This window comes from Perca flavescens, chromosome 8, assembly GCF_004354835.1.
Source record: "Perca flavescens isolate YP-PL-M2 chromosome 8, PFLA_1.0, whole genome shotgun sequence".
Lineage (NCBI taxonomy): Eukaryota > Metazoa > Chordata > Actinopteri > Perciformes > Percidae > Perca > Perca flavescens.
In genome coordinates this window covers 358,556-384,520 of record NC_041338.1, presented here as the reverse complement: position 1 = coordinate 384,520, position 25,965 = coordinate 358,556, and the positions used below count along the sequence as shown (strand labels likewise).

Here is a 25,965-nt window from a genome sequence, read left to right as displayed (position 1 = left end):
GGATGTAATATGGGACAATCAGTTATGAGGAGTACTACTAAGCCTTCATTTTGTACACTTAAAATGTTGAAATATATAAACACAGTTTACCAATTTACATGTGAAAATATGTTGGCTCTATAAACGCTAAAAGTATAGTTTTTCTGTGGCTGCCAGTTACAGCATTCACGCTTTATACTGGACTAATGTCAAAGATTGTTGTTCTCATCACACTTACACACAACACATAAGAAAATAGGGTCCAGGTTGAAGAAAAAAAAACAACTTAGTTTTAATGCGCCATGAGAAATTATTAAGAATGAAAGACAAATGTTCATTGATAAAATAACATAAACATGGACTTGCACAGATAAGGGGAAAAAGATTAATTTAAACAATTTTAGCATCAAAAAAGGTAATGGGTCTGAATCATTTTTGAATGCAGTATACCTCCACCATGGTCTGGTTTCCACGTAGGGCCAACAGCATGCAGGGACCCAGCTTGTTTTCAGCCAGAGAGAGCAGGAACTTCTTGGTCTTATAGCAGGAGCCCATCAAGATATGAACCTGGACGAGATGAAGATGAGGGGCAGTTGTTAGCAGCCACGCATTCATTAGCACACATTTATATTTGAGGCAGAGCTAGTGGATATGGAGAAAATTAAATATCATGATATTTTGGACCAAATACCACGATATCGATATTGCAGCAATATTGTAGAGTTGTGGTGCTTTAACAAAATATTTACATAATGAGATTTTTGAAAAATAATCAGCAGTAATGTGAATATAATGACTAAGTGGGTAAAGCTAAATTATAAAACAGTGAGAAAAGTTTGGTAAGTAGGGCTGGGTATCGTTAAAAAAGTTTTGATACTGGTACCGATACCAATACCGCAACTTTAAAGGGGTGATAGAATGCAAAACCGATTTTACCCTGTCATAGTTGAATAACGACAGTTCGGTGGGTAAATAGGACATACATAGAAGCTCAAAGTCCCACTGACACCCCTTTACTATGAAAATCTCATATTTTGAAACTGCCGCTGAAAACGGGCGAATCCCAACAAAGCTGGAAGTTGACGTCAACCTCCCAAAAACCGGAACCTTTGTCAGCCCATGGGTGTATTAAGAGAACGGTCACGCCCCAACATTTACATAGGCTACACAACTGACCTGAGATCAGGTAGTCTTCTGAATCTAGGTCGCGCAGATCTCTGCTATTCCATTACAAAATTCACTTCTGAAACTTTTTTATGCGAGAAATCAACTATGTAAAGCTCAAATATGGGCCGTTTTACTAAAATGGATGGCTAATTGCAAATTTTGTCCGACTGTGTGTCGGAGTTCAGCGCCGGTGCTGCCTGTGTTGCTGCCTCGCCGCCTGGCCTGCCTTCCTTCACACACCCCGGCCTGCTCTGAGGTACTTGGAGCTCCGTCACGACTGGCAGCCCACAGCACTCCATACCCGCTCAAAGTCACCGGTTTTAGGATAATGGACTACTAAACGCTGGTGCTCTGACAGAGCTCCAGGGCCTGCAGCTCCCCTCTTCCTGCTAGCTAAATGCCCGGTGTGTGTGAGTGAGAGCACGGTCAGCGAGCTTGTTACGCCAGTAATCTGTTACCACAGGTTCCAGTTAATCTTTTAATGTGTGTAATTATAATGTGTTGAGTTATTTAAACAAACGATTGGGGAAATAAACGCAGCTTGTCCGCGAGTCTCATTGATAGAGCCTGCGGCTGGATGTAGCTCTATCAATGAGAGCTAGCTCCTCCTAGAATTCCTCTGAAATTCACAAATATTCATTAACTTGAAATCGGACACCGTTTTAGCTTTAAAAGACATTTAGGAAGATCTTGTATAAGTGGCGTGATGAAATTCAAACTGTAAATATACAGAAATTACGCCAGAAATGAAGCTAACTATCCGTGATTTGTAGCTAGCTACACATAGCTAGGGTTGAAGGGACAGTCATAGCTAACGAAACCCCCACTGTTAACAAAAATTCATCAATTTGAAATCGGACACCGTTGTTAGCTTTATAAGACATTTAGGGAGATCTTGTATAAGTGGCGTGATGAAATTCAAACTGTAAATATACGGGAATTACGCCAAAAATGAAGCTAACTATCCGTGATTTGTAGCTAGCTACACATAGCTAGGATTGAAGGGACAGTCATAGATAACGAAACCCCCACTGTTCACAAAAATTCATTAACTTGAAATCGGACACCGTTGTTAGCTTTATAAGACCTTTAGAGATATGTTGTATAAGTGGCGTGACAAAATTCAAACTGTAAATATAGCTAGTTATGCTGACAGCCAGCCAAGATTAACTGGAACTGTTGTAAGAGATTGCTGGTGTAACAAGCTCGCTGACCGCGCTATCACTCTCACACACGGGCCATTTAGCTAGCAGGAAGAGGGGAGCTGCAGGCCGGGGTCTGTGGAGGAAGGCAGGCCGTGCAGCAAGGCAGCAACACAGGCAGCACCGGCACCTGAACTCCGACACACAGTCTTACCAAATTTGCAATAAGCCATCAATTTTCGTAAAACGTCCCATATTTGAGCTTTATATAGTTGATTTCTCGCTTAAAAAAGTCTCAGAAGTGAATTTAATAACGTAATAGCCCGACAAACAATGTATAACTTTGCAATGAGACCTGCTGTCAGTCTCCCATGTGTTTCTATGTAGTTTGCTCAAACCAATCAGCGCGTAGCTCATTCTGAATATTCATGAGCATACCATATTTGGAAGAAAAGCTCTTGTTCCAAATAGAGCCATATTCACAGGGTAGTTAAGGGCCTAATAAAATAGCATTCGGGCAATTTTCAGCCCAACCAATGTTACATACCCCATTAGGAGACCTTAAGGAACAGTGTAAAATACCCTATATAATCATTCTATCACCCCTTTAATACGGGTTCCCCAACGCTACTTTTTTTCATACCAATTTCATAAAGTCCATTTTAATAAAAAGAAATTACAACATCACGGCACAAACCCTTTATCTTTCAGCTCCTACTGCGCGAGCACTCTCTGTGTAACCTAGAGTTTCTCCTGTGTGTCTCTACGACGTGTAATGTTAGACAGCCAATCACAGACATTATTAGATCTTGGTAGAAACACACTGCATTCTTATTGGCTCACTGACGCTGATGAGAGGTATTGAATGACGAGGCATTTTTCGATACTCAATACTAAGGAGTCAATTCGGTCGGTGCCTAAATAGTATTGAATTTTGTACCCAGCCCTACTGGTAAGTTCTGAAAATCACATCACTATACTGTAATGTAGCCCTTTAAAATCAGGAAATATCACATAATAATATCATATATATTACGATGTCCAATATTTAAGACGATATCTAGCCTCATATATTGATAATATAAATATCTTGCCCGGCCCTTGTTGAGGCTGACTTTGTGTGTCCATACTCACCATACTGGCAAACAGCTCGCCATCGTCATCACAGGCCACGCCTCCTGGACTGTAGAGCTGGAACCAGCCATCTTTACCTGAACGCACACTGAGTAGGCAGGAATGGACCTGAAACCCACACAGACTTTTTTATAAACTCTAGCTGCTACTATGATGAAACCGTGGTAAACGTGCACAAACACACACTCACCTCCTGCCTCGGGTCCTCGGCAAACCTCTGAATAACATATTTCAGTTCCCTGTTTAGACAGAAACATTAAGACACACATGTCAACTTGTTTTCAAACTGGAATTGAACTGAATCTGTGAAGAACAGTTTATGATGTTTGAGTTACGTACTTTGTGAATTTGGCATGTGCAAGGGCCCTGGAGAGAGGGAAGACAAAGAAAGAGAGAGATGTGAGATATTACAGCCCCAAACACTTGGCAACTATGATAAAACAAACATTAAACTTAAAAAACTGTGAAACAGTTAAACAAATCAACAGTGAAAACGCCTAATTCTTTTCCCGAACACGAGAAAATAAGAGTTTACTTGCAAAACGCAATGCGCGAATAATCAATTTTTTTTTCTCAATCTCTGTTTTGGGGTCATAGGGGGCCAAAATCACAACTGCCAATAACATTTGGATTAATTACACAACCCTGGTGATTTTCTAGCAGTGAAGAGTTCCCATTTACAGTGTATACAAGCATTTTCTGGAGGTCAGTGAGAGTTCCCCTTTGTGCTTCTTCTTACAGTGACGTCAAGCTGACAACACAGTAGCACAATGTTACTTTCTGTTGGTGGATACAGTCAACATGCTCAGATAGGTTTCCCAGGGAGTGGATACTGTACACAAAACAGCTTGTGAACTTCTACGAATTGTTTGTTACTTTTAGATGACATTTTAATGATCCCTGTGGGGAATGATTACAATCATGTTTTAGTAGCAGCTGTTAAGAGGTTAGCTGTGGTGATATTAGATAAATATATCAGGTCAGAAAAATGGAATCAGTTTGAATGAATTCGCTAAAATGCCATGTTTTTTATGGTTGTACTAATACCTCAGCAGTGTTAACCTGGGCTCAACCTGCTACTTTTGGCATCTCCAGAAACTGTAGGATCTCCACTAGAACTTCTAAATCAAAAAACTAAAATTCCTAGGAGTTTACACAAAGTTCTTACATATAAAATGTGTCTGTAATGATGAAGACAGGATGAGGAAGGTTAAAGGAGAAGTTTGATCTGAAGCTGTATGCTGTGTGTAAGCTATTACATGAGCAAGTAAAATTATGTTTTAAAAATAAAGAAATAAATAAACTTAATTCATTAAAAATGTATTAAATTAATTAATAATTTGACATTTTGGAAAATACGCTTATTTTGCTTTCCATGCATAGAGTAGTCTCAATCTTCTAGCAAAATGTTAGTACTGTAGTAGTCTTTTCACTGTACTGTAGTAGTCCTTTCACTGTACTGTAGTAGTCTTTTCACTGTACTGTAGTAGTCTTTTCACTGTACTGTAGTAGTAGTAGTCCTTTCACTGTACTGTAGTAGTCTTTTCACTGTACTGTAGTAGTCTTTTCACTGTACTGTAGTAGTCTTTTCACTGTACTGTAGTAGTCCTTTCACTGTACTGTAGTAGTCTTTTCACTGTACTGTAGTAGTAGTAGTCTTTTCACTGTACTGTAGTAGTCTTTTCAATGTACTGTAGTAGTCCTTTCACTGTAAGAAGTGATACCTATTTGCAAAACGGTCCAAGCATGAAGACATGTGAAGAAAACTATTTGCTTTCCTGTTGTATTCAGTGCATGTTACAGGTGTTATTTCTGCAGGAAACAGAGAGTATCAGTGTGTGTGTGTGTGTGTGTGTGTTTGTGTGTGAGTGTTGTGTACAGGGTGCTGGGGAGTATTGTTGCCTTTCCTAATGACGCCTGAAGCCATCGACCAGGCAACAGTGGCGCAGGTGAGCACCAGGTGTGTCCCAGAAACAACAAGGTGTCCGCCAGCTGACGCTAATGAATCCAGATCAGCCATCCAATTACAAGAAGGACTCGGTGCAGGTTAGAGCCAATTAAAGTGGGCTCTCTAGGGAGAGAACAGAAACCCCTTGCAGTTCATGACCCCCAGAGGTGTGTTTAGGTACCTCATCCACGTCAGAAGCCAGGCCCCAGCAGGACCCTCCTAGAAATATGTATCCACCCCCAGAGAGAGGGATTTAAGGGACTGGAAGCATACAAACTGTTGCAGTCAGCCTCACCAACAAGGCCCCATTTTACTTAAGGAACATTTTCAATGCAGGACCTTTACTGTAACAGAGTATTATTACAGTGTGGTATTAGTACTTTTACTGAAGTAAAGGATCTGTTAACCACTTGGCTGGGCTGTGTTTAGGTACTCCGTCACAGATTGGATGATCACATGACCATGCCTCACAGGAAGCAAAGCCTTGTATCTTTTGCAGAGGATAACACGTAGAATGTTATGCATTTTACAGCTTCTAGATCATGCAAATGGTTGATTCTTTACAATCTTTTGTAGTTCTAAGTGCTTTTTTCTTCTTCTCCTGTATTGTCCGATTATGATGAGTTAAGAACACAGATTTTACATGAAATGTCTGTCCAAAATCCTGAAATGTTCTGGTCCACGGATGATGACCAATTGGAGTGGTTGTTTAAATTTAATATTTATAAATTGGCAACTTTTGTTTCTAAAGCTTTGCAAAAAAAGACTAGAAGGTGTATTTGTTTAGGGTACGTGGTTACTTTGGCAGCTGGTCCTTTGTGCTAGGTAATGGGGTCTTGTAAGCCTGTGTGGGCTGGGCATATTTTATTGTATCCATGACACAATCATAAAGAAATATTCATTCATTCACTTAATGTTTAAATTACACATCATTATCTCAGCGTAGGACAGCACGGTGTTCTCACCAGATGACTGACAACTTGTTGGCTCATTATATCTGTAATGGGGTCAGGTGAAGTTAGCAAGCCTTAAGTACGGGTGACGGGGTATGTCCGGTTCAAAAACCACTCCAGGGGAGTGGGGAGGGGCAGCTGGAGCAGACACAGACACTTCATCATACTCCGTTAAGGTGTATACAAGGAGTAATCCCCCGGTTACTGAAGGAGTTCTCTACCTCTGGTAACGGGGTAGGAGAACTAGGATTTTAACTGGGGGAAGGGGTACCCCTGCTCCCAAAGCTTCATTACTGCAAGCACACGATAATAACTGCAGATGAGTGAATCAATATTTTCATCAACTCCCCCCTCCCCCCATCTCCTTCTGTATTGTTTGACAATGTTGTTTTTCATGTATGCTGCAAAACCCATTGCCCTTTGGGGACAAAATAAAGTTGAAAACTGAAGTTGAAAGTTGTCTCGTGTGATGTACAGTACAGGCCAAAAGTTTGGACACACCTTCTCATTCAATGTGTTTCTTTATTTTCATGACTATTTACATTGTAGATTCTCACTGAAGGCATCAAAACTATGAATGAACACATATGGAATTATGTACTTAACAAAAAACTGTGAAATAACTGAAAACATGTCTTATATTTTAGATTCTTCAAAGTAGCCACCCTTTTTTGATAACTCTGCAAACCCTTGGTGTTCTCTCAATGAGCTTCATGAGGTAGTCACCTGAAATGGTTTTACCTTCACAGGTGGGCCTTGTCAGGGTTAATTAGTGGAAGTTTTTCCCTTATTAATAAAAAAAGCAAAGGGTGGCTACTTTGAAGAATCTAAAATATAAAGACATGTTTTCAGTTATTTCACACTTTTTTGTTAAGTACATAATTCCATATGTGTTCATTCATAGTTTTGATGCCTTCAGTGAGAATCTAAAATGTAAATAGTCATAAAAAAATGAAAGGAAACGCATTGAAGGAGAAAGTGTGTCCAAACTTTTGGCCTGTACTGTATGGCAGCTGGACATTCAGATGACACAGTTTACAGATTTTACTGAGTAAATTAAATTGAGCATTTAAAGCTTTTTGTTGGGTCATTTTAATAATTAATTTTAATAATTAATTAATAAAATATGTGCATGCGTGCATATGTGTGAATACTCACTCTTTAGGGAAGGGGATGGGCTGCAACAGGCTGGCAAGAGCAGGTCTCCAGTCATCGTAGTCCGATCTGACGGAGACAGACCGAAAGGGAAAGAAAAGCGAGATGAAGAGAGGCAGTGTAACAATGAAAAGAGGAGGGTGGAGCCTGGAGAAGTGAGACTGGACAACAAAAAGATGGAGTTGTTGAAACATGAGCAGCTTGCCCCGGTTAGTGTGATATTGTGCCTTGTTTGTTATCTGGTCTGATGGTTGAGCCGAGTGGTTTATATGCTGGTGTTGATCTTAATCAACTGTTCTTGTTTTGATGTTGTTGTCTTTAAGCATTAGCATAACCAACTTGTATTGTATAGGGCCACATCTGTATGTATTATTTATAGCTTAATCCTTTTATCTCTTTTTAGGGTGCCGTCTTACCACCAGCAGGGTTGGGCACCAAGACCGGTGCCCCGGTATACAGCCCCGGTGCCTAAATGACCAGTATCTACTGGACCAGATAGCAACGCGGATTTCAGTGCCTCATTTTGGTGCCACTTAAATGTCTGCTCAACTATGTGTGTAGCTTCAGGTAAAATCCAGAACATTTTCTGTTTGGCCTATTATATTAAATTAGCTTATAGAAAGATGCTAAGTTAGTAAACTTCTGAAAACGTTGGAAGAAAGAACAAAAAGCTCATAAAAAAAGATGCCAAAAGGTTGAAAAATGTCGACAAAAATAGAAAAAAACTTTCTAAAAATCGACAAGGACTTCTATAATCTCCCAAACCCTCCATTATAAATTGTTGGAGCACAAATTATACAATTCCAAATGTAAAAATACAAACTAAAACTGTGAATCGTGTTCTATGGACAATTTCTGTTAAGATATCCAGACATTCAACTGTTGATACACAGATGTTTGTTAGAGTGAGGGACAGCGGCTGTAAAACTCACAGCATCTTGAGGATGAGAGCGAAGCAGCCCAGCACGCGGTCGGCCTGCGCCGGCAGCTGGATGGACAGAGTGTTGGCGGCCGGGCTGACCAGCAAACAGTCGATGAGGTTGGGTTCGCTGTCGCCCCCCGACTGCTCGCCCTTCCGCCTGGTGTTGGCCGAGTTGTTGTTCCGCTCCAGCTCCACCAAGATCTCGCTGGAGTTGACAACGGAGGGAGGAGGTGAGAGGGGCAGGGAGGGCGTCAGGGAGGAGATGGGAATGGACGGGGCAGGGTTTGAAAGGGGGGCGAGCTGAGGTGGCTGAGGAGGACTGGGATTGGTGGAAAGGGGTAGGAGGGTGGCGGGATGCGGCGTTGGAGGCTCGGGGCGCAGCAGGCGGAGCGGCATCGGGGGCTTGCGATCATTCTGCTGCTGGCAGCCATTTCTGATCTCCTTCAGGCTGGGGGAGTTGTCCCGACTGCATGGGGGGAATAGGGGAAAAAAGGTAATTGGACCACACACGAAAGCTACACTCAATGCATGGACATTCAGTGTCAAACTACAGCAGTATCGTAATGAAAGTATACGTTTGCTGCCAATGAAAATCTGGATCCGAGAATCAGAAAAGGTTCCGCTTATGTGGAATTTGCCTTGGTTAAAGGTGAATACATAAACAAACAAACATATTAAACATTAATGTGAAGTAAACAATAAGAGAATAGAAAATGCATTTCCTGCAGAAAATGCGTGGGAATGCTGAATAGCTGAATTGCTAAAGCTAAACTGGTTGAATAGCTCAAATCCCTAAGAAGAAGTTGAAGTAGTGAAAATAGTTGAAAAAGTGGAAATCGTTAAAAATTTCAAAGTTGACAGCTAAACTGATTTGTTGGCTATAAAAGTTGAAAAATGACAAAATATGTAGAACATTGTGAGGTCTTTAGCTGAAGCTGAAGAATAGTTGAAAAAGTGGAAATTGGTTCAATAAATATGAATTTCATTGAAAAGTTGAAGAACACCACTAATAAAATATAATATAATATATAATAATTAAATAATTTCTTGAAATACATTTGTAGAAAAGCGGTAAGCTAAACTGTAATACTGTCAAAAGTGGAAGTTTCAATAAATTGACTAAAAAGACTTATTATCAGCCATATCCATTGCATAGAACAAACAAGAGAGAAAGAGAGGGATAGAGAGGAAAGGAGAGAGAGAGGGAAAGAAAGATAGAGAGATAGAGGGGGGGAGGGAGGGAGGGAGAGAGGGAGGGAGAAGGAGGGATGGAGAGAGAAGGAGAGAGGGGGTAGAGAGGGGGAGAGAGAGAGAGAGAAAGAGGAGAGAGACGGATAGAGAGGGAGAGAGAGGCAGATGGAAAAAGAGAGATAGAGAGGGGGAGCGAGAGAAGACAGACAGACAGACCAGAACAAGAGAATAGAAGAGAGACGACAGACTAAAGTTCATATTCCTGCCTGTAGTATCTGGGTGTGTATCTGTTGTCATGGTAACTACTGGCCATTGAATGTTTGTAGTAGCTGAAGTAGTGAGAGTAGTAGAAAAAGTGGAAATCGTTTTAAGAAGTATGAATTTCATTAAAAAGCTAAAAGTTGACGCTAAACTGAACTGTTGGCTTCAAAAGTTGAAAAATGACAAATTATGTAGATTATTGTGAGGTCTGAGAGGGAGAGACAAAGAGAGAGAAAGAGAAGGAAAGAGAGAGAGGGGGGGATAGAGAGAGAGAGTGAGAGAGAGAGATGGAAAGAGAGAGAAAGAGAGAGAGAGGGAGAGAGAGAGGGAAAGAAAGAGATGAGAGAGAAAGGAAGAGAGGGGGTAAGAGAGGGAGGGAGGAGGAGGGATGAAGAGAGAAGGAGAGAGAGACAGAGACAGGGAGAGAGAAAGAGAGAGAGAGAGGCAGAGATAAAGAAAAAGAGATAGAGAGAGAGAGAGAGAGAGGGAAAGAGAGAGATGGAGGGAGAGAGACAGAGAGGGAGGGAAGGAGATAGAGAGGGAGTGAGGGAGACAGAAAAGAAAAAGAAGGAGGGAGGGAGGGATACAGACATAAGGAGACAGACAGACAGACAGAAGTGGAACGCAAATGATATAGCCTGATGATCATAGTTAGTCACACACTGTGTGTGTGTGTGTGTGTGTGTGTGTGTGACTTTGTCTGTCTTTGAGTGTGGGTCTGTGTGTGTGTGTGTGTGTGTGTGTGTGTGTGTGTGTGTGATTGTGTTTGCAAAATAAAACATGAATAGCTAAAGCTGAACTGGATGAATAGCTTAATCCATAAGAATAAGTTGAAGAAGTCAATTGCCATCCTAGCCAAGGACACATTGGTTAATGTGCCACAGTGGGATTTGAACCCAGTCCATCCACACCACAGCCACGCATCATGACCACTGTGCTATAGTCAGGACAGGTAAACAATGTTCCTTGAGTACTTATAAAGCCTCCCTTTGATGTGTTTGCGTGTGTGCTTGCATGTGTGCATGTGTGTGTTTGCAGAATAAAACATGAATAGCTGAATTGCTAAAGCTAAACTGGATGAATAGCTTAAAACCGTAAAAATAAGTTGAAGTAGTGAGAGTATAAGTTGAAGTAGTGAGAGTAGTTGAAAAAGTCAAATAACACCTTTGCCAGGAACATGATTGATGTGCCACAGTGGGATTTGAACCTGGGCCCCCCACACCCTAGCCATGTGCCATAACCACTGCGCTATCTTCAGAACAGACAAACAATGTTCCTTCAGCACTTATAAAGCCTCTCTTTGATCATTAATCCCCACACCTGATTAGTGAGAGACAGTGTGGGAGAACTCTTCTAACAAGACTTAATAAATCCACAACAGTACATGCTATTGAAACAGCAGCTTGACCGTTAGAGACACACGGCCTTTGTGAACATATCGGTATAAAATTTATATGGATAAACATAAAAATGTGGGCATATCAGTGATTTAAAAAAGTGGTTCGTTCTGCTCTTCGCTGGAAAAGATGGACCTCTTTTATCATTGGAGCGGATGGAGGCAAATTTGTTATTCTCATCATTTGGAAGCTCGCTGAGCCAAAAGTATGAGACGTATCACATAACTGAGCATATTTTTCGAAACTAGACAAAAATACCTACGTTTTGATGTATAAATTGTGTATGACAAGTAGATATTGTGGGCGTGAGAGCAGTTTTTGGAGAAGAGACAAAGATTATTTTTTTGAAGCTTCACCCTCTGAGCGATGACATCACCACTCTAAGCAGCGCAATACACACTCTGTTTAATCGATAAACTTTCCTGAAATAATCACTAAAATTAAACAGCTTTTTCACAAAAACTGTAAAATATATCAACCTGAAAAGCAGACCCCGGATAGCCGAATATTTTGTGAATATTTTAAAGTTTGAATCACGTCTGTAGGTGGAAGAATGTAGGAGGAGATACATTTTAAAGCAGAAGAAGATTTTAAGGAGTTGAAGCCTGCTCTCATTGACTTTAATGTTAAAAAAAAGTTTGAAAACGCTTAAAATTTTAAAAAGTATAAAAAAAAAGTTGAAGAAGTCCCATCATTAGCTGAAAGAGCTGAACATTTGAAAAGTTGAATGGTTTAAATAGGTGAAAGTATGCAGAAGTTACGCAGAGCCAAAAAACGTACGGAATAATAAAATTAAAATTAAAATTAAGAAAAATAAAGAACAGGATAACAATAGTTGGAATGCTGTTGAACAGCATTCCCACTAATAACTGTTGCATAAGACAAAAGTTTTGCAAATGATATATAGTATATGTAATGGGCAGATGTGAAGTTGTCCTGGTTGAAGGTTAGTGCAAAGACTAGGAATGGGGGGGTCAGTGGGGGTCCGGGGCCTTGTTGGTGAGGCTGACCTAGGATATCATGAAGCATGTTTCTTGCCATGGCTGTTGATATGTCTCCATCTTTGTACTATATGTGAAACTGTTGTCTAACTCTATGTGTATTTTTCTTTTTTATTTCTCCTTTTTGAGCAAAATGAATTTCAGTGTAAACTGACAACAAAGTTTTATCATACCATTTTATCGTACCACCAAGAGAAGCGTAATAAGGGGAAGGGAAAAAAGAGGTGAGATGTAGTAAGAGCCAGGAGAGATGGGTACCAGAGTGATGGTTCCTTTGTGTGCTGGAGTTTTGGAAAAACTGACTAAGAATGAGTCTCTGTGGGGTGGAGGAAGCTGAGGAGATGACGCTAATGAGTTAACCTATGCTTGTACATCTGCAGTCAACAAAAAGCCTCCATGGAACACACTGGAAACAAACATGGCCATTTAAATATTAATCACTTGAATGAAGTCAATCAGAATCAAATTGTTTTGTTTCTCTAATGTACCATAACATATGTAAATCTATTGGCAAAATGAAATCCCAGATGTTGTACAAACAGTTTATATATATATATATATATATATATATATATATATATATATATATATATATATATATATAAAAAATCTTTTTCACAAGGATGGATTTAGAGGATTTAGTACATACAGCGGCTTGCAGTTGCTTTTCATTCCCATGCAATGAACATTTTGTGTGTGTGTGTGTGTGTGTGTGTGTGTGTGTGTCTACTGACTGACCTGTTGATGAACTCCTCATAACAGGAATAAATCGCAGCGAGACAAACTGCCACAAGGTTTGGCAGGACCCGTGGGTGTGGGCACTGCCCTGTTGGCCCGTGCATGCTGCAACACACATGGCTGCAGGTTAGATACCATGGTCCCATCTACTGAAGGTTCAACATCTGGCACAGCACACCATCAGCTCTGTACACCTAATGCTGCTTTAAGTAGTTCTTGTTGTGCATTTTAATGGCAAGTCTACATGTTTTTAAGGAGCGATTTTGGTATTTTTCAACCTGGACCCCATTTCCCATGCATTGATGTCTAAGTGACTAATGTGAACAACAATCTTTTGAATTGATCCAATATTGAGCGAGAATGCTATAACTGGCACCCATGAACCGGGCTGCTATGTAATCCTATAGGGCAAATGCACATCGTCAATTTCCATCCACTAAAAGTTCTGTTTTTTGCCACTGACAAACTCAGATTATTATTCTAAGTGTCTGACTCCATGTAAATAATCACTACTTTTAAGGCCATTTTATAGTTGTGGGTAAAATCAATGGCATAGCCCCGCAGACCCCCCAGACCCCTCTGCGTCTACACTGGACCCTACGCCGTAGCCTGACGCGCACCTCTCGAAAAATGTAACTACACGTCGCAGCGACGCACGTCTCTTGGCCGTGGCTTGGTAGACTCCATGTAAATAATCAGGACTTTTAGTGTGTATAGAGCCAGCATATCTCCACCAGACTCCATGTAAATAATCAGGACTTTTAGCGTGTATAGAGCTAACATATCTCCACCAGACTCCATGTAAATAATCAGGACTTTTAGTGTGTATAGAGCCAGCATATATCCACCAGACTCCATGTAAATAATCAGGACTTTTAGCGTGTATAGAGCCAGCATATCTCCACCAGACTCCATGTAAATAATCAGGACTTTTAGTGTGTATAGAGCCAGCATATATCCACCAGACTCCATGTAAATAATCAGGACTTTTAGCGTGTATTGAACCAGCATATCTCCACATGTAAATGGGTGAATTAAGGGTTTATTTCAACCAAACCAGAGTGGTGACTGTTGGAACAGTGGAAAGATGAACCAAGACGGCTTTTGGTAGTTTTATTTAGTTTCTGTCCACTTTGAATGAAGTGTGTTTTACCATGATAAAAGTAGTGATTATTTACATGGAGTCTGGTGAGTTTGGTGATTTTGGGGCTGTTTGATGTTAAACTAAAAGGATCTTACTCTTTAACTAAAAGGTCTATCTCTGTAGGGATCCTTTCCATAATGTTGTCAGACACTAAGAATAATAATCTGAGTCTGTCAGCAGCAACAACAGAACTTTTGTGGACGTAAATTAACGTTACATTGCAGCTTGTTTTACCGCTGCCAACTACAGGGGTCTTGCTAAATACTGGACCAGTGTCAAAGATTGCTGTTCACATCAGTCACATAGACCCACAAACAGGAAAATATGGTCCAGGTATGGCATTTATCAAATGTATATGAATATGTAATATTCCAGCATTCATTAACACGATACCATGTTTAAATGTAACCCAGCAGGGCATTATCATGTTTGTAGGACCTATTGTGCATGACAGTTTCTCACCTGTGGACGAACTTCTTGACAACTTCCATCCCAGCATTCAGCTCGTTGAGAGCCAGGATGTACTCCTGAGTGAAGAGACGCAGTCGAGGGCACTTTCCAAAATCCTGCCGAAGAGACACACAAAAAAAACATATAAATCAAACCAAAGTGCAAAACAGAAACTAGAATTACCGCCTAGTGGTTGTATGCCTCAGCCAACCAGTCAAATTGCATTTAACCTCCATGTCTGTCTGTCCAGAGACATTCCCTCCTGAGATATCACGTTACAAAGAAGGAGACAGACAGACAGACAACCCCAAAACACACACCATCCGTACATAAAAACACAGCATGCATGAAGAAATTAAATGGTTGAACCTATAAACCAGCACATTACCAACATAACCCCCCATGTTCTGAACAGACACATTATAAACTAGCACTAACTAAAACTAACATTTGTATTAGCATCTAGCAACAAGCCCATCCAGTTAGCACCCATAAACTCAGCTAGTCGGTGCTCGGAGCGCGTCAAATTAAGTCAAATCCTTCCATCCATCCGTTTATTTAGCCTACTGTACATCATCACTACAGCAAACTGCTACGCCGGTTGCAAAATGTAGATATAAATATTGTTCGTGACTTTTTATTAAGTATCAACGTCAAGTTTATGCACGTATTGTCAGAAAACTAGACAATAAACGCTTCAGTTCAGGTTGCGGTTACAACCGTGAGACACAGCTGAGATTGAGAGGTGTGAGCAAAAAAGTGGAAAGTTAAGGTAAGATAAGTTATTGATTGCCATTTTGGCCCTGTCTGATGAACATCACAGCATCCAGTTTTTAATTAGTTTTATGTGGGATTTTAAGGTTTTAGATCAGACTTATCAGACATCCTGGAGGCATTTCTGCTCTTACTAGATTGAAGGAATGTAGCAACTTGCACATAAATGACCCAGAAACATGAAACTGCATGCAATAAACAGGCATCAAAAAGAGGAATCGGGCAGTGTGGAACCAGATACTAAATGGGAACTGATTCCTATTTCTCCTCCCTACTACTGAAGGCTATGTGCAGCTCCTGAACAGAGCACTTCTCACCATGTTACCAGGACATTCTGCCCAGTTCTATTTCTAATGTTTCAATATGAAATATTAGGGGTGGGAATCACGATACATTTTAAACCTATTGCAATATTCTGTGATATATTGCAATTTATTACCTTTTTTTCCAACTTCAAATTTTTCCCAATTTCAAATAATATCCGGATACTATTTTTCCCCCATTCCTATGAAAACTTAATTTTCACAAGTAGAGTGCCTTGGAATTTTATTTTTTTCTCTTTTGAAGTTTTGTGTTCCCTTTCCAAAGAGCACCTTCAAGGTTTGTTTTGAACTTCTTCTCACCATGTTATGTTTGAGGATTCTCTGGACCACGGGCGTGAACACTTCAATCACGACCATGGACCGCGGCCGCTCCCGACAGTGCTGCAACACACAGGAATGACCATCAACAGGAAGCCCTTTAAAGCCTGGACCTTTACTACGGAAACTAGATGTTCACGGTTGTTCTATTTGGAGACACCGCTGCAGCACATGATCTCACCTTACAGAAGAACTCACACAGGTCAGGTGGAGGGTGGTTGTTTTCCAGAAGAGGAGCAATGGCCTGGACACACAGACACACAGACACACAGACACACACACACACAGACACACACACACACACACACACACACACACACACACACACACACACACACACACACACACACACCTCTTATTTATCCTGGCTGGGAACCAACAGTATAGATCTGGGCTGGTCAAACATCAGAAGCTCTTTAAAGCATTAAACTCTTGTGTTCTGCCGTGATACGGCCGCCAGGGCATCCAGAGCAAAGCAATGCTAAACACACAAATAGACGAGTGTAACGTGAACAAATGCATGAGGAGAATCTATAATTTCCTTCAGTTTAGAGATCAAACTCAGGAGGCCGGACTCAAGCGTGTTAATTATTAACTTCAGCCTGACATCAAATATCAATTTATAGTGACAACTTCATACTCACAACAATGATGTTCTCATGATCCTGAGGGCTGAGGTTAGAGTTCTGTGGGGAAGACAAAGAGATAGAAAAGGTTTTATGTATGTGTGTGTGTGTGTGTGTGTGTGTGTGTGTGTGTGTGTGTGTGTGTGTGTGTGTGTGTGGGGCTGAATGATTGTTCCTTTTCAAATGGAAATCGCGATTTGAAACAATGTAATTCGCTAATCATGAAGGGATTTATCCAATGTTTGGTGTTACATTTGGTTTAAACTTTTTTTAATTTCCCTTTTTATTATTATATTTACTGTTTTTTTTATAAGATAAATGCTGGAATAATGTTACATATCACAGATTGTTGACAGAAATGTGTATTTTGTATTACTTACAGGAAAGTACTGATATTTGTTTTTATTGAAATTGCTATAAATTTGGCTTTTTGTAATAAATGTTCCATGTTTATTAAAAGAAGAACACTTATATCTATGTTCTCATCCTTGCATAAGAATATAAAGAGAAGTTTTGATGGGGTCTCAAGCTATAATGCTGCATGACATGTTTGATCTGTTACACCAGAGATCTTCAACAGGGGGTCCGGGGCCTCTAGTGGGTCCTCAGCGTTACTGCGAGGGGGTGGGGGGTGGCACCAAACTATTATAAGTCTTTTCAAAAATTGAAATGTCTTAACATGACTCCTACATATTAGTAGCAAATATAAATCTGCCTATTTGTAAAAAAAAACCACTGGCCTATAGGTAAGGTAGTCACTAAGGTCCAGATACAGTTAACCCTAAGGATTCAATGTGCCACATTAAAGGTGCAGTAGGTAAGTCTTCTAAAACTAACTTTCTGTCATATTTGCTGAAACTGACCCTATGTTCCAGTAGCACTACATGAATTATGTAATATAAAAAAAATCCAGCATTTTCTCCAATCAGGGCCACAGGGGGTGTCTATCTGCCTGTCAATCACTGCTCATGCACGCACACACATATAATAGGGTTCTCGCCTCACCTTCCCCACGCACAAGCTGCAGAAAGGTTTCCCAAAACACGGGTGAGGTGGTTTTTCAGGGGTGGCGTGAGCTCCGGGATTTTAAAGATCTGAAGAACGATGCAGACGTAGCCAAATTTCTTCTCGACAGGTAACATAATTACCATGAATGATTTATCTTTCACTTGGTTATTAGTAGTCAAAAGTCCACAAAGCTACGTTGGTGAGGATGATAGTAACGTTTGCACAGTGGTCGGTCTGATATGATGCTGAAATGGCTAACAGTAGCCTGCTAGTTAGCATCGTTTTACTGTTGGTGAGTAAAGTTAACATTGTGTTAGTGTTTAGTTATTGAAAATGTTGTCTGATAATGGCTAGGCACTAATGTGAACAACAATCTTTTGAATTGATCCAATATTGAGCAAGAATGCTATAACTGGCACCCACGAACCGGGCTGGTGTGTAATCCTATAGGGCAAATGCACATCGCCAATTTCCATCCACTAACAGTTCTGTTTTTTGCCACTGACAAAATCAGATTATTATTCTAAGTGTCTGACTCCATGTAAATAATCACTACTTTTAGTGTCAAACTTTTTGTCAAACTCCCTTGTGTGGGAGGGGCTTAGGAGACGTTAGGGCTTCAGCAGAAAGGGGGGAGGGACTGAGAAGTTGTCAATGTTCAAATTTGTTGGCAAAGTCCTGGATCTTCACAATCTTACCTACAGCAGCTTTAAAACATGATTTATAATATCATGCCAACAAGTATTTTAATAGCTTAGTATTCTATGCACTAAAAAGAAAGGCTTTACACTGCCCACACATTATTGTAGGCCCGGTGTAATATGCAATTTAATTTGATACACTATATATAGCAGGGGGTCCCTGATCCGTCTCTCTCAATTAAGGGGTCCTTGGCTTAAAAAACAATGAAGACCCCTGTATTACACAGTGAATATTGAAATCCTCCAGCCCTAGTGTGTGTGTGTTGCTACCTCAGCCAGCAGGGTGGAGATGATGTGCAGAGGGGCCTGGTGGATGGACTCGTCCTGCAGCGGCGAGGTCAGAGCCATGTCCACCAGCGCTCGGATCTCCTTCAGCACCACGTCCCAGCGACTCGGGTTGTTCAGGACCTTGCGGTACTTGTAGATCTTTTTCTGTAGGAAACAGAACGTAGAATACATCCGGAGACGACCAAGAAAAAACATCTGGAATATCGTTATTTTTCTGTCGCTGCTGCCTGCACTGTTCTGTGAAACCAGCAGTTCAACACCTCTCATTTCATTAAAGAAATAAATTGTGTTTCAAAAGTGTGAATTTTGTTCTTGTTTTGGGCCTCTTTCATGTCACTATTTCTCAAATGCTTGTTGTGTTGGCACTGAACATGAGTGTGTGTGTGAGGGCACATAGGATCAGAGCTTTAGGGGTGCCTGGCACACTTAAAATATATTATTCTTTGGGCATTTTGGCCTTTAATTGATAGGACAGCTGTAGACAGGAAAGGGGGGAGAGAGAGAGAGAGAGGGAAGACATGCAGCAAAGGGCCACAGGTAGGAATTGAACTCTGGGCCGCTGTGCTAAGGACTGAGCCTTGGTACATGGGGTGCACGCTCTACCAGGTGAACTACCAGGGTGCCCCACCTGGCACACTTTTAACGTCATTCTTTTAAATGTTATTCTACTGTGCTAACTGTGCATTTTAACATCATTTTGGACTACCATGATAGGGGGAACACTGAATGATGTAACTAGAAAGACACCAACAATTCTTAGAAAACCTCCTTTAATGCTGAGCCACAGGGCCGTCACTACAAAGGGCAGGGGGTATTACACATTCAATTGGAGACGGAAAAGCAGACATTTCCAATATGCAGTATCAATAACTTTGAAAAAGAGAAATTTGTTTGATTTTGTATGGCTGACAAGCACTATTTTCTGAAAATGGCTCAGAATGTTTTTCTGAATGATCTAGATATCTAGATTTTGGGTTTAGTTTCACGATGCTGGGATATTCCTAGAGCAGAACTCCTTAGCTCACAATACTGTAAATTAACACAGACACAATTTCAACAATTATTTTTTGGGCATATAAACAGGAAAAGTTTGAAAAGAATCAGAGCTGTGTGAACCTATCATAATACCTGGGCAGTGCTTTCTATAGACACACTTCTGTTATATATAAATATGAATCTGCAATCATCTTCAATATGTGTGGTAATCTTTATAAAGTCAAAAAAGGAACAATAAAGCTGACATACAGTACACAAACGATGTGTGTGTGTGTGTGTGTGTGTGTGTGTGTGTGTGTGTGTGTGTGTGTGTGTGTGTGTGTGTGTGTGTGTGTGTGTGTGTGTGTGTGTATTCACGTGTATGTGTATGTGTGTGAATGGGGGGGTGGGACAGCAACCTTACCTTCCACTGCAGGGAGTGAAACCACTGGTCCCTTAAGTAGCTGTTTGCAGCCTGTAGCGATATAAAGCAGACATAAACGATTGGTGAAATGGGATCTCAGGTAACAGAAAGCAAACGTCCAGACAAGGATTTCATGTGATTTGCTCGTAGCCCCTCAGTCAACTACAGCCTGAAAGAGATCTGTGTGAAAGGTTAAACGTTTTCTTTTTGCAACAACTTTTGTACAAGAACCTGCTGATTTCATGTTGACTTACTTTACTTACAGTAACATTAGTCTTACATCATCAGATTGCTGTACATTCATTGTAGATTATACTTTTGGAAGTCTTGACATTTACAGTTGCAGACAAATTTGTGAATGCAACCCTCTCCCTCTAAGGAGGAGGCTTCTTAGTAACACACTAATTTCACTTTTAAATAGCCCTATAAGTACTATCTGCCGTGAATGTTGTAGTCATGAATAATGAAAATAAGCAGTGACTGGATGCAAAGCACAAAATGAGTCACTATTTGCCAAAGAAAAAATGTATGCTGGTCGGACTGTTACAGGTGGAATTCTAAACATTAAAGCTTCACTAATCAATATTTTTATAATAACAATGGGTCAATGTATAATGTGAAAGTGGTTTCCGCTGATTCGGGCAACGCTGTTTTGTTGTATGGTATCATAGCAACGACTATGACTCACAACACTGACAGATTATTTCCGGTTTAAAAATACTCTTTCAACTAACTCAAAAACTCTCTTAGTGTCTTTCGCAATATGTCGCAGCCTTTCGAGATGTGTTTATTGCGCAAGTTGATACCGCAATATCGATAAAAAAATTATATTGTGCAGCCTTAGTGTATGCTAAACTTATCATTGTCATTATTTGAACAGAGACATGCCTACTGATACCTACCTTAGAGGCAAGATAAATAAAATGGTTGAAATAATTGACTGACATCTTTTGAAACTTCTCTGACTCCACAGATTTAGGACATTGTAAACTGAAAGTACAACAACTGCAGAGGGACTTTAAAAATGGCATCAAGACAAAGAACCAGGAAAAGAAATAGCGCCGCCATTCTTTCCATCTGCTTCCAGCGTGTTTGCTCTTTTTACCACCTGTCCCAATGTTTGTTAACAGTAAAATAATTGATCGCCAGCACTTTAAGGTCAGACCAGTCTAGGTGTGGTTTGTACAGTGGGGGAAATAAGTATTTGACCCCTTGCTGATTTTGCAGGTTTGCCCACTTACAAAGAATGCAAAAATCTACAATTTTAATCATATGTACATTCTAACAGTGAAAGACAGAATCCCAAAGAAAATTCCAGAAAATCACATCATATGAATTTATTAAAATTGATAACCATCTGATGAGGAAAAACAAGTATTTGACCCCCTGGACAAACAGCATGTTAATATTTTGTAGAAAAGCCATTATTGGCCAGCACAGATGTCAAACGGTTTTTATAGTTGGTGACAAGGTTTGTGCACATTTCGGCAGGGATGTTGGCCCACTCCTCCCTGCAGACAGCCTCCAAATCATTCAGGTTCCGAGGTTGTCGCCTGGCAACTCGAATTTTAAGCTCCCTCCAAAGATTTTCAATCGATTCAGGTCTGGAGACTGGCTAGGCCACTCCAGAACCTTGATGTGCTTCTTCTTCAGCCACTCTTTTGTTGCTTTGGCGGTGTGCTTAGGGTCGTTGTCGTGCTGAAACACCCATCCTCGACCCATCTTCAGCTCTCTCACTGAGGGAAGGAGATGTCTGTCCAGAATTCCACGATACATGGCCCCGTCCCATCCTCCCCTCAATACGATGGAGTTGTCCCGTCCCTTGGCTGAAAAGCACCCCCAAAGCATGATGTTGCCACCACCATGCTTGACGGTGGGGATGGTGTTCTTTGGGTTGTACTCGGTGTTCTTTGCCCTCCAAACACGACGAGTTGAGTTGAGGCCAAAAGTTCTATTTTGGTCTCATCTGACCACATCACCTTCTTCCAGGCCTCTTCTGAGTCGTCCCAGGTGGTGAATGGCGAACTTCATGCGGGCCTGTACATGTTTCTTCTTGAGCAGGGGGACCTTGCGTGCGCTGCAGGATTTCAATCCATGACGGCGTAGTGTGTTACCAACCGTTTCTTTTGTAACTGTGGTCCCAGCTGCCTTCAGTTGATTCATCAGTTCCCCCTTGTGGTTTTGGGATGATTCCTCACCGTTCGCATGATCATCAGGGACACCCCACGAGGCAAGATCTTGTGTGGAGGCCCAGACCGAGGGAGGTTGGCGGTGGTGTGGTGCTTCTTCCATTTCCTGATAACTGCACCGACAGTTGATCTTTTCTCTCAAGTTGCTTTCCGATTCTCTTGTAGCCCATCCCAGCCTTGTGCAGATCAACAATCTTGTCCCTGATGTCCGTAGAAAGCTCTTTGGTCTTGCCCATGGTGGTGATGTTGGATGCTGGTTGTTTGGGTGTTGACAGGTGTCTTTTATACAGGTAACGAGGTGAGGCAGGTGTATTTGATGTAGATAATTGGTTCGGATTGGGGCTGTGTCTTAAAGAAAGACTAACTGGCTTGTAGGAGCCAGAATACTTGCTGTTTGTCCAGGGGGTCAAATACTTGTTTTTCCTCATCAGATGGTTATCAATTTTAATAAATTCATATGATGTGATTTTCTGGAATTTTCTTTGGGATTCTGTCTTTCACTGTTAGAATGTACATATGATTAAAATTGTAGATTTTTGCATTCTTTGTAAGTGGGCAAACCTGCAAAATCAGCAAGGGGTCAAATACTTATTTCCCCCACTGTATTTAGAGAAAGAAATGGTACATGTTACAGATGGATTAGAAGGGACAGTGTGTGTTCAGTACAGTAGGTAGCCTTTGGTTTTCAATGAATTAACTGATACAAGATGTATTTCAACGTGCTACTGTGAAGGAATTTAACTGTTTTGAGATAATATTCTTACAAAAGACATTCTTGTCTGCTTAAAAATGATGAACTCTTGATAACAAACCTCTATTCCCCCATTTGAGAGAAGGCCCTGGACAAGCAAACTACGGAGTCCCTTTTGTCACAAAATAGTAAAAGTAACTGACGTCAATAGAATAATTAATAATAACGCTCCTGCTGACTCTGGAGTTGATTCATAAATCATTCTGCTATGAAAATATGTTGCATTCATTGTTACATGTGTAAATGCAAAATCCAAACAATAGTGAGTGAGTTTTTTTAATTGTTACAAGTGATGCAGCAATTCAGATGATAATGCATGATGACCTGGCCTCATCAAATTTATACCCACAGGAAACCACATCAGCCATGTAGAACAGAAATAATTTCCTCAGTGATTGAATCATATTTATCAGTGATTATTGTGTCCTCTCATACTATTCGTAGTGCATCACTGTGTCACTGTCTAAACTCTCATGTTTAAAACATTTCAAAGAGGACGAAAAAATGATTTCAGCGGTTTAATGAAGGAATTATTATTTCCGTGCACTTCACCCCTACATTCAAACAGTGAAGGGGTAGAACCCTGGTAAGTTTGTGCTGATTTGTTATTATTATTATTCGTTGTCTTATGCTGTAGCTCAAATTTCCGTGAGCTGGAAGGAGCTAGAAAGAAGAAAACCTCTCCCAATAACTGGAAATGATGTGCAAATGCTTTACAAGACATATGAGCACAATCGGCCTAATGGTGGCACTGTAATTAACGCCCAAAATGCGATTTTGGAACGGCCACGCCCCTCACACCGGAAGTCCGAGTGACTTGAAATTAGTCACACATACCCAGCTAAATTTGCTCTACAGAAAAGCAATACACCATAAAAGTCCACCATGACAGATTTCTGGCTATTTTGCATAATGTGAAAAACATTCATATGACTAAATCTACTTTTTGGATTTTGACTCTATAAACACCATTGATCAATATGTTGTGTTATATGTGTGACTGAGATACACATTTCTATCATAAATAAGCAAGACTGGACAAAAATACTTTGCAAAGGGCGGGTGGGGCTTAGCAGGAAATTGGTAACTCATTAACATGCACAGCCTCAGTACATCCACTTCCTGTTTTTTGTAAAAGCATATCTATTCACACAAATGAAGAGATTTAATGGGACATTTTCCAAAATACTTTGTCGAGAAAAAAAAAACGTATCTTGATCTTCAAGCTCATATTACATTAAATCAGTTGATGCCATCACCCAAGTGTATTTGCTGCAAGTTTATCAAGTGCAACACACAAAGAAGTCCACAACTTCCTGCGCAAACATATACACATATCATGTTTTACCTTTCCTATTTTTTGACTTAAGCATAAAAATGAAATTACGAAAAACAAGCTGTTACTAGTTTTGTGTTGGATTTATAAATGAATAACAACATAACAAATATTTTTATAACATATTTATAATTTTGAATATCAAAAAAGAGAATCACTAACGTATCTCAAGCCTTTATTGTTCCAACCTGTATTAACCCTCTGAGGTCTAAGGGCCTGTTCACATATCTTCTTAAATGGACCTTTTTAGGGTATTTGCATGTGTCTGATCCCCATGTGTTTCATATCAAAATGGTCAGAACAAACTCAGCTGTATAGTGATGCCCAATTTTTTTCTAGAGCAACGTGTGAAGACATAATTTGGCGCTAAAGCTGAAACGTTGATGTCGTCTTTTTGAAATTCCTCAAATCTCTTTTGAAAACAAACATTAACTTATGATGTGTTGTACGAGTTGTTTTGATGCTTGAAATGAATTTAAGTCTTAGGTTATAGATGATTAAAACAGTAAATAAATGTCTGAAATGACATTTTTTTGATATCGCTTTTTGAGTAGGAGTGTTAACAGCTGACGTCCAAGGATTCTGGTGTAAAAGGATTTGGTTAACTTATTAGGTATGTTTTTTGTTTTATTAGAAAAGCAATTAATACAAGAAACATATGATGAACATAAAATGAGAATAGTAAGGACATAAAATAAATAATACAACAGTGCATGCAAAAGTAAAATCATATTCCGTCAAAAGCGATTTGGGAAAGAAATGCCCTATAATTTGCAAAAGCTTAATTCTTTTCTGTTGTAATAAACTGATGGACCTGCGTAAATAATTCAATTCTAGGAAAAAAATAAGGTAGTGAATAAGAATTGTTTTGTTTGTGAATATAACATTTGGCATATAAAATAATGAAATTAATCCGATATTCTAGAGCGCCATTATCTGGATAACATAGAAACATTTAATATCTCTCAGGTTACAAGAGTAGAGAGGGTTTGTAAGTTCAAAGCAGCAAGACTCAACAAAAAGTGTCAATGTCTGTGAGTTTAGCAATACCATAATTAGCAGAGTATATTTTATGTAACATTTTGTAATGGCCTTCTTTAGCCTTGTTAGAAATACTGTACTTATAAGGTCTTAAATATGTAGCCAGTAGGTTATTTAAGACAACAGCAGACAGTTGCCTTACCTGCAGCAGGACGGTTCCACCAGGGAAGCTGAGCTGGACACAGTACTTTGGGGCGTTGTCCCATGAGAGGAGCTGCAGGTCCTCTATAGAGCTGTAGGACATTGACGTCTCCATATAACCAGTGGGCTGGAGAGGAGAGAGAAAGCAGGAGGATATTAGTCTTCCACTGTCTAACATTTACACTACATACTGTATATTTAAACAGAGCCGTTTTTACTGGCAGAGAGCTGTAAGGACAAAAAGAAATATATCCTGGGCTAACCTGCCCTGGGTAAACACAAGGCCAAACAAAACCTCCAAATACAGCCGAATGGCAAACGCTGCTAAAGAGTACACAGAGTAATCTTTATCAGCTGTGGTGACATTTGATGTCGTTCCAGGGGAATAGTCATTGAATGCTGAAATAAAGTGGAAAATCAATTTTGCAAAAGCCATTAATCACACAAATACACAAACATCACGTAGAAAGACATTGCTCATGTAGCTT

The 25,965-nt window shown here is 40.2% G+C and overlaps 1 protein-coding gene across 1 annotated transcript in view; it reads right to left on the bottom strand.

The window, feature by feature from the left end:
• Positions 1-25,965, bottom strand: part of cmip (c-Maf inducing protein) — a 63,209-nt gene that overhangs the window by 10,565 nt on the left and 26,679 nt on the right. The window contains exons 3-16 of the mRNA XM_028585076.1: positions 25,479-25,604; positions 20,020-20,070; positions 18,603-18,764; positions 16,642-16,683; positions 16,179-16,241; positions 15,980-16,060; positions 14,595-14,698; positions 12,989-13,093; positions 8,411-8,866; positions 7,482-7,547; positions 3,762-3,788; positions 3,613-3,661; positions 3,423-3,530; positions 430-546 (exon numbers count right to left, since the gene is read on the bottom strand). Of these exons, the coding sequence (XP_028440877.1) occupies positions 430-546; positions 3,423-3,530; positions 3,613-3,661; positions 3,762-3,788; positions 7,482-7,547; positions 8,411-8,866; positions 12,989-13,093; positions 14,595-14,698; positions 15,980-16,060; positions 16,179-16,241; positions 16,642-16,683; positions 18,603-18,764; positions 20,020-20,070; positions 25,479-25,604 (1,557 nt within the window). The remainder of the gene's footprint in view (positions 1-429; positions 547-3,422; positions 3,531-3,612; positions 3,662-3,761; positions 3,789-7,481; positions 7,548-8,410; positions 8,867-12,988; positions 13,094-14,594; positions 14,699-15,979; positions 16,061-16,178; positions 16,242-16,641; positions 16,684-18,602; positions 18,765-20,019; positions 20,071-25,478; positions 25,605-25,965) is intronic.